Source organism: Rosa rugosa, chromosome 4 (genome assembly GCF_958449725.1).
Source record: "Rosa rugosa chromosome 4, drRosRugo1.1, whole genome shotgun sequence".
Classification (NCBI taxonomy): Eukaryota; Viridiplantae; Streptophyta; class Magnoliopsida; order Rosales; family Rosaceae; genus Rosa; species Rosa rugosa.
In genome coordinates this window covers 34,660,202-34,669,056 of record NC_084823.1, presented here as the reverse complement: position 1 = coordinate 34,669,056, position 8,855 = coordinate 34,660,202, and the positions used below count along the sequence as shown (strand labels likewise).

Sequence of the window (8,855 nt, the reverse complement as noted above, 5' to 3'; positions counted from 1 at the left end):
ACTTAAACATAAAGGCTGGTTTCTCTTACTTTATTTGTTGGTGGTCCAAGCAAAAAGACGAAAAAGTGTACTCTAAACAAAGACATGAATCTTACGCATTATGCCAATACCCCCGAAAGGTCCTCAGTATTTTCACATAGGCATTTTCGTCAATTTCACCACCTTCCAGCTGCAGAATCTTACAACCTAAACAACGAATTTAAATTCCATTGAATACCCTTACCGAACACAATTCAGAAACCTCATCCGGAGGCAAATTTTGTGATTTAGTAGGGGCATTTGACATGGAAATATTCGCTCTTGAAAGGCTATTTTGTCACTTGGTAGCTCAAGACAAGCTAAGCCGGCTTAATCACTCGCTGAGCCCAAGACCGGACCGGGGACTTCTACAGAATATTTTGACTCGGTGAGCCGCCATAAGACCAAGACCTTAATTGTCATTTTCTTTCTTTTTCTGTAGACTGTAGACCTTAATTTTCTATGCGTAAATTAATATTTAATTTTACTTATTAAAAATTCTCAGACCAAAAAAAAAAAAAACTTATTAAAAACTCACAGGCTTCGTTTTCGCTGACTGTTGAAAACTAATCATTAAGCCCAACCTCCGCGTAACAAAAGCCTGGTACCGGAACCAGCCAAATCAGCGTGAGGAGAGATAGAAAGAACGTCACCGGCAACTGATACCGCCGGTGGGTTTTGTAATTTTTTATTATTTTATTTCTGAGAGAGAGCATATGGGTTCTCGTGAGAATGCGAAAAGCGAAAGCGGGGGCCGGTCATAAGGGCGCGTGAAACCTGTTCTAACTGCCAGCTATTCCCGCCCTGGCACCACCCACAGTAACACACAAACTGGCACAAACCGCAGCCTTATCCTGCTCCACGTGTCCCTCGCTTTCCCATTGTACACCCACGTGTCGGGTGCATGTAAATTTTTTCTTGCTCGCGCCTTCAAGGTAGTTAATCTACTCATACGGAGGTGGATTCTTGGTGCCAAAGCGCGCGCAAAGTCGAAACCGCCCTCGGTTGGCGTGCAAAGTGGGCAACCAACCGGGGAGTAAAATGTCCTTTAGCGAAGAAAAGGCTAACTAACTAGAAGGTAGGTAGAGCTGATCCTGTACGAGTCCGGAAGCTTCAGCGATCAAGTACGTCCACTCAGAATCTTGGAACCAGTCGTCTCCATAATCTCTGACCGTCCATATTATTCCACCGGAACCCCATTAGCGGTGAGATTACCACTCACTGTACTTAATGTGACTACTCTAATCCACACGTGATAATTACGTCCTTCCTGTAACTTTCTTTTTCTCTGACCCAACTCAACAGCAAACCAGAATTCTTCGGTAACGCCGTCTCTTCAATGTACTAAAATACCCTCCTTTGCATTTACAGACTGATTTCCCCACTGGGGTAATATGGGAATAAACGGAAAACGGGGGGAAGAAGGGGGAAACGCGTTTTGGCCGTCCACCGTTTGGTTGAACCACCTAACAACCACCACTTGGGTTCACACAACTTTCAATTTCTTATTTTTTTAATTATTTTTAATAAAATAATTAAACATATGCTTCAATTATTTTCCTAAACAATTAATTTTAAGAAACAATTAATTTAAAAGGACGGAGGATAACAAGTGTGGGTTTACTTATTTCTATTTTATTTTCCTTTTCCGTTTCTCCTGAACCGATTCACTTTGCTATAGTGAGAACGGGTTGGACTTGGGCGAGTCTTATGCAAAAAAGGAAAAAATTAAATTAAATTAAATTTATGAAATTAGGCATCACTATTTTACGGCTATAAAACTATAAATTATCCTCCCCTTGGCTCTTTTTCGGTTTCTTCATCTTTATTCTTTTTCTCTCTTTCTTTTCTCTTTCACTATTCCTCTCTCTCCTTCTCTCTCTGTATTCGCCGGAAAACTTCCTTTTCCTCGCCGGAATATCTCCTTTCGCCGGCGAATACCGTCCATCTGTAGCCGGAAAACCGCAACGCCTCCCGCGCTTGAAGACTCTCTTCACTTGGAGAGCCTCTTTCGTTGACTCCGTCGTTGAAGGCCTTGGATCTCCGAGATACACACCGTACGCTGCCGTTGGCGACGTTTTGCGAGAATGTGGGCTGCCGTGGTCTCGCTCAAGGCTTTTGCGTAATCGGCCGTGGCTGGGATCGTGATCTAGGGTTTGGTTTCTCTGATTTGGATTCGGTTTCTTCGTGGTTGTTAGCTTTTATCCTTTTGTGTAGCTCTGTGAACCAAGACGGCGGCCTATACAGGGCGACTCCGGAATGAGATGGTGTGTTTTTTTTTTCTCTTTCTTCTTTGTATGAACGTTCGGTGATTTTGTTTTCTTCTTTTCCACCGTTTAGATCTTGTACATTGCGCTTTCTTGCTCTGCTGCAGTTATATTTATTTCTTCCAAGTATTTCGTCTTTCAATCGGTTGGTCAAATAACTTTTTCCTTCAAAAATTCGTGTGATTTCGTTGTATGGATGGATGGCCAAATGCGTTTCGGGGTTGGGTTCATAATAAGATTTTCGTTAAATTTGTGTTAGGTTCTTTTTCTTTGCGATTTTTTGTAGAACTTGGTTTTGGAGGGTTATTGCTGCTATTTTTGGTCTAATTTTTTTTAATTATTTTTTTCTTTTTCCGTCTCTGTTTGTAATATGTTGTTTGGGTGATGATGAACTGAACGGAGAGTTTATGAGTTTGACTGCAATCACTGCATGTTGCTTTTGAGTAATTGATGAATCTTATTTGACGCGATCAGGGAAATTTAGCAGTTCTGCAGTAAAGTTTGATTGGGTCTTTCTCTGTTTAGATTGTCTAAATATGTTTTGAGTATGAAACTGTTTAGACAAAATTGATAAGCAGGCGATTTAAACTGTTTGGCTTGAATTAGAGATTTGGATGCAAGATTACTGAATATCAATTATTAACACTAGCCTTATGTTGACAGGTGGAAGGTAGGGTTTGTTTGTCCAAAGAGGCCCAAAGTGGATTCGAATTTCTGAAGCGAAGAAGGCTTCAGCATATGAGATCAGAAACTATTCCTGAGCCTGTAAGTTTCACGAATATGATGTCTAGAAGTGGAGGGGATGCTTTAAAAGCTTCAGCATCCTGTGGTGTTAGAATACGTGGAGGTGCCGATTCAGTTGCTCGGTCCAATGGTGCTCCACAGGGGAAAGATGTTTTTTCAAAGCGTAAGGTGGATAAATTTGAAACAAGTGATCTAGACTGGACCGAGAAAATTCCCGAGTGTCCTGTGTACTATCCAGCAAAGGAGGAGTTTGAGGATCCTTTAGTTTATTTACAGAAAATAGCTCCAGAAGCTTCCAAATATGGTAATGCTTTTGAATTGAGTTATAAATTTGTTTTATTACGCATTCTCATGAAATAGGTTCTGTTTGTCATTGCCTCATGTTCTTGAATAAATGATATGTAGCCTCTCCTGTTTCATTGCAATAGCATCCATTTGAGAAATTCTTTGATAAGTTTTACCAGAGTAATATTGATTGACTTTTGCCTTACTAATCTGCAATGATATCTTCAGGTATATGCAAGATTATCTCCCCTGTTAGTGCTTCTACTCCTGCTGGGGTTGTATTGATGAGGGAAAAAGCAGGGTTTAAGTTCACTACTAGAGTACAACCTCTTCGCCTTGCTGAGTGGGACAATGATGACAGGGTCACTTTTTTCATGAGCGGAAGGTGTGTTTCCACGAATTAGACAGATAATGTTTGACTAATCTTATCTTCAGTTTTATTGAGTTTGAGTTTAATTTTTCAGAAACTATACATTCCGTGATTTCGAGAAAATGGCGAACAAGGTTTTTGCTCGTAGATACTGTAGTGCTGGGTCTCTTCCTCCTACGTACTTGGAAAAAGAATTTTGGAAAGAAATTAGTTCTGGAAAGACAGAAAGTGTTGAATATGCCTGTGATGTAGATGGTAGTGCATTTTCATGTTCTCCCAATGATCCACTTGGAAGTAGTAAATGGAATTTAAAGGTGTGTGTTGGTATTTATTCAGATACAGAGTTTTGTTAGTTTTGCTTTATTGTTTGTTTGTTAAGTAGTGGAGCGGATTGGTATAAATCTTGCATCAACTTTCGAGTGACTTGGATGAGTATCTCGTAGTTCTTTTTTTCCATGTTCAGTTGCTGATACTGGCTTTGAGTATGATGTCCATAACAGGGCAGTTAAGACAGTGAACATGAGTAGTTTGTGTTCTCTTTCCATATTCGTTGTTAATACTGGCTCTGAGTATGATGTCCAGAACAGGGCAGTTAAGACAGTGAAGTATAGTAGTTTGTGTTCTCTTTCCATATTTGTTGTTAATACTGGCTCTGAGAATCATATCCAGATCAGGACACTTAAGAAAGTGACATTAGTGCTGTGCTTTACACTGAAACCAAATTTAACGACATGTTAAAATGGAAAGTACAAGGAAAAGCATATCACAACCTCTGTATCACAAAATTGATGGAGAGGATTTTAAGTGTATGATATTAAAATGCATAATGAAGGGTATGTACTGTATTCCACTTGTATATAAAATGCACTATGATGATAAGTTTGTGGGTGTATTACTCTTGTGTCTTCACTTCCTCAGTTTGCAATACTCTTGTGTGCTGATCCCTGGAAATTGGGCTTTTAGATTAAGATTAATGCTACAAATATCAAAATATGCAGAATCTTGTGACAAATTTTATAGTGCCATTACTTTTCTTGTGCTTTGTACTCTGTCCTTTTTCTCACCTCTAATTATTTTGTGTCACGCTTTATAGTGAAAGCTAAGATGATATTTGTGATTATGATGCATGAAGGTTTCAATCACTGTTTGAGAGTTTTTTTGTTGACATGTACATTAACTGGTTAACCTCTTTACGACTTTCAGAATCTTTCAAGGCTACCCAAGTCTATTCTGCGTCTTCTGGAAAACGCAATTCCGGTAATTAGACCTCTCTGAATACTCCTTTGCATTATTTATTTGCTGTATCCCTCACTTACCTATGTTTGGTCTATAACAGGGTGTAACAGATCCTATGCTATACATTGGAATGATATTTAGCATGTTTGCTTGGCATGTGGAAGATCACTATTTGTACAGGTATATGTCACTCTTCAAGTCTCATTAAATAGAGCAATGTATTCCCCTTTGGGTTCTGTGAATCAGTATTAAATATATTCTTATACTTCCACTTGTTATTCTTGTTGACAGTATCAATTATCATCATTGTGGCGCATCCAAAACCTGGTATGGCATTCCAGGTCATGCCGCCCTGCAATTTGAAAAGGTTGTCAAGGAACATGTTTACACCAATGATATTGTACCAAGTGATGGAGAGGATGGAGCTTTTGATGTCTTATTGGGGAAAACAACTCTGTTTCCTCCCAGCATATTGTTGGAACATGATGTACCTGTCTACAAAGCTGTGCAAAAGCCAGGAGAGTTTGTGGTTACTTTCCCTAGAGCGTATCATGCTGGATTCAGTCATGGTATGCGCCTTTTTAAATTAGTCACTCCTCTCTAATTTATTCAGATAGTTTCTCAACAACATAGGGATAATTCTTTTTTGATGAATATATAGGTTTCAATTGTGGTGAGGCAGTCAACTTTGCTATTGGTGATTGGTTCCCATTGGGTGCTATTGCTAGCCGGCGTTATGCACTTCTTAATAGGATGCCTCTGCTTCCTCATGAAGAACTCCTGTGCAAAGAAGCCATGCTTCTCCATACAAGTTTAGAGCTTGAAGATTCAGATTATTCTTCTGCTGACTTGGTTTCCCATCATCGCATTAAGGTCTCTTTTGTGAAACTGATGCGGTTTCAGCATCGTGCTCGTTGGACTTTAATGAAGTCTGGGGCATGCACTGGTGTCTTGCCAAACTCTTATGGAACTGTTCTCTGCAGCATATGCAAGCGCGATTGCTATCTTGCCTACATTAGTTGCAACTGCTATATGCATCATGTGTGCCTTCGCCATGGTATGTGTCTTTCTGTTTGAACAATTTTTTTAAAGTTTTGAACTATTCTCATACTTACACTCAGACTTTTATGACAAGGGATGTCCCATGCTGATTTATTCATTTGTTTTTGTAGTTAAATTGTTTTAGAGTTAATATATAAAAAGAATGTACGATTTGAAATTTCCTCTAGTTCCTTATTATGCTCTTGTTCTAATGCAGATGTAAGGTCATTGGACTTGTCATGTCAGAGCAATCCTACTCTCTTTTTAAGGGAGGAGATAGCAGAAATGGAAGCTGCAGCAAGTAAATTTGAAGAGGAAGCGGAAGTGATAGAGGAGATTCAAGGTCAAGGTGAAAATGGTGATGACTTGTATTCATATCCATTAATTTTGTCTCCGATAGCTGAAGAGAAAGGGTACTCCCCTTACTGCAATATAAAATTTGAGTTGAACCCCGAACTCCCTGGTACAACAGAAATCACTGGCACAACTCTGGCTCAGTCACAAGAGCCAGCTGCACTTGGTTCTCATACCAGTCCTGCAGTGTCAGAAGGTTCCATTTCATGTATTGCATCTACTCTTTGTTCTCTTTCAGAGCCACTTGAGAGCTTGTATGCACCCAATAATGTAAGATTTCGCTCAATCCTGTAAATGTGTTAGCCTTTTACATTCTAGATGTCACCATGTCACTAAATAAACTTGTTACTTCTTGAAATTGCAATGAATTGAATGGCAATTTTCTAATTAACTGGCTGTTGCAGGGAATTGCCAACTCTAAGACAGTGACTCTAAATTCCAAAAGGTCTGCATATGAGTCTTCTCGGTCCTCCCCATCATGTGATGAATGCTCAAGTGTATGTCCAGGAAGTTCTAACGCATTGGAGGTTAGGCCTATAGTAGATCAAGGCAGTGATGATTCTGATTCAGAGATATTTAGGGTTAAGCGCCGTTCTTCATTGAAGGTGGAGAGAAGAATTATAAATGATGTCTTGCCATCAAATCATTCTGAGAACCAGGTATACTTCATGGAGTCATATACCACTAGTTTATACCACTCTAGTTTATAGTAATTCTTTGCTATCTCTTTGCTCCTTGTCATTTTACAATTAGTGCAAAGTTTGTCCAACAGTTTATAAATTTGAGATTCATCTATAACTTTATACAAGGGAAACACTTTTTTAGTGCTGTTACCTGGAGACATATTAATAATAAACTTTCAAATTTGTTGTTGGAGACTCGGTAGTGGAATCCACTTTCAAATGTGTGCTTGTTATCTGTTCATGTAAGTCAGGAAGATGTTAAACATATGGTTCATGATCTATGTTATGTATGGGCAAAGTTCACTGGTTCAGATCTATTTAACTTGTCTATGGCCAGTTTCAACAGTCATTAGTTTCCATCCTAGGGTATCTTTGTATTATCTTCTTCTCTTGGAATCCTCATATGTTAAATGCAGCTTGTTATCTGTCTAAATTCTGTTGTTTAATTGGTTGATAGTAATTCTGTTCCTATTTAATGTATATTGCTGACGGTTGAAATGTATTCTTAAAAGCAGGGATTTAAGCGACTGAAGAAACTGCAACCTGATCCTAGATGTGGGCGGTCGGTGCCATTACAAAGCTGCAGCACTACGGAATCAAGTACTAAGTTGGTTACAACTACTAATAGCAAAGGGGCTCCGGAGAATGCTTTAAGAGATGACAGGTTTGCCAGAGGAAGTACCATATCTAGAGGAAGTACCATTCCCTTCTCTATCAAGTTTAAGAAGTTGACCAATGAAGATTCTGTTAGGAGACAGCGAGATCACCACAGAACTGATATACGCCAGCTTGAGTTGGGAAAGAGCCGCAGGGAACCTCCCCCAATAGAGATTGGGCCAAAGCGCCTTAAGGTCAAAGGCCCTTCTTTCTTAGCTTCGGAGAACAGGTTAAATTGAAGTTAGATCACACTAGGAAGTGCCAACTAACTGGTTGGCCTATAGAACCTGACCTTTGCTAACTACTTCAAGTTCTCTAATGGGGTTCTAACTACACGGGAAAACGGGTAAAGGTAAAGATTGATTCTGGGAGCAGTGAAAAAAAATTAACCTAGGATAAAATTTACATTCTTTGTGCATTGGCCTTAAATTGGGGCAATTTGCACTATTGGTGATTCTTGAGGTTCTCGAGCCGGGGTTTTTTTTTCTATCTTTGGCAGGAGAACCATCCTTCCTGCAAAGCTTAAGATTTAAAAGAGGAGTAGAAATTGGGTTAGTGAATTCCATGTAAATTTGGTTGTTAGTCTGTCATATTGCGAGTGAAAGTGAGTATTCTCACTGATCTTGCTTAAGGTATTCGCTGCTTCCTACATAGGTTCTTTATTCTTTTTGTAGCAATGGGTCCTTGTGTACCACCTTGACTACATGAATAAAATGCAGAGAAATTTCTTCTTTCTCATAATATTTTGCACCTTCTCTTTCGCCCCATTGTACATGTGTCGATTATTTATGCTTGCATTTTAGTTTGGTGACATTTTGGTTTTGCTGTTCTAGGAAACTTTTCAAATTTTTGTTGTTCTAGGAAACTATTCAAATTTCAAGCAATAGGCATCTGTCATAATTAGTTCATTTTTTCTCCATGGACCTTGTTAAACAATTGATCGTCATTGTAATTGTTACCATTACTGGCTAGGAGCCGTGCGAGTTCTTGATCTTGCGGCAGCCAATGTTTTGCTTGTTTTGGACTAGTTTGTGCTGCACGATGTCGTGTAAAATACTCGGGCCAAGATGACCTGAGCTGAGTAGATGTTTTAGCATCGACCAACAGTCCTCACTCCTCAGACAAAATGAACAGACACAGTAAAACGAGTACAAAAGCAAGAAGTAAGAATAAATGCTTACTTTCTTCTTCTCCTTCTTC

General features: G+C 39.3%; 1 protein-coding gene across 2 annotated transcripts; it reads left to right on the top strand.

Moving 5' to 3' along the window:
- Positions 1-1,664: 1,664 nt before the first annotated feature.
- On the top strand, positions 1,665-8,396 carry LOC133742949 (lysine-specific demethylase JMJ13). Of its 2 annotated transcripts, none has more exons than XM_062170673.1 (11): positions 1,665-2,285; positions 2,949-3,333; positions 3,543-3,699; positions 3,779-3,998; positions 4,888-4,941; positions 5,021-5,100; positions 5,212-5,489; positions 5,582-5,977; positions 6,179-6,585; positions 6,720-6,974; positions 7,511-8,396. In XM_062170673.1, the coding sequence occupies exons 1-11, from the start codon at positions 2,283-2,285 to the stop codon at positions 7,892-7,894; spliced, it is 2,619 nt and encodes an 872-aa protein (XP_062026657.1). In that variant the 5' UTR covers positions 1,665-2,282; the 3' UTR covers positions 7,895-8,396. The 2 variants fall into 2 exon arrangements, with proteins under 2 accessions (XP_062026657.1, XP_062026658.1); XM_062170674.1 differs by having other exon boundaries at positions 1,667-2,285; positions 7,514-8,396.
- Positions 8,397-8,855: the final 459 nt, after the last annotated feature.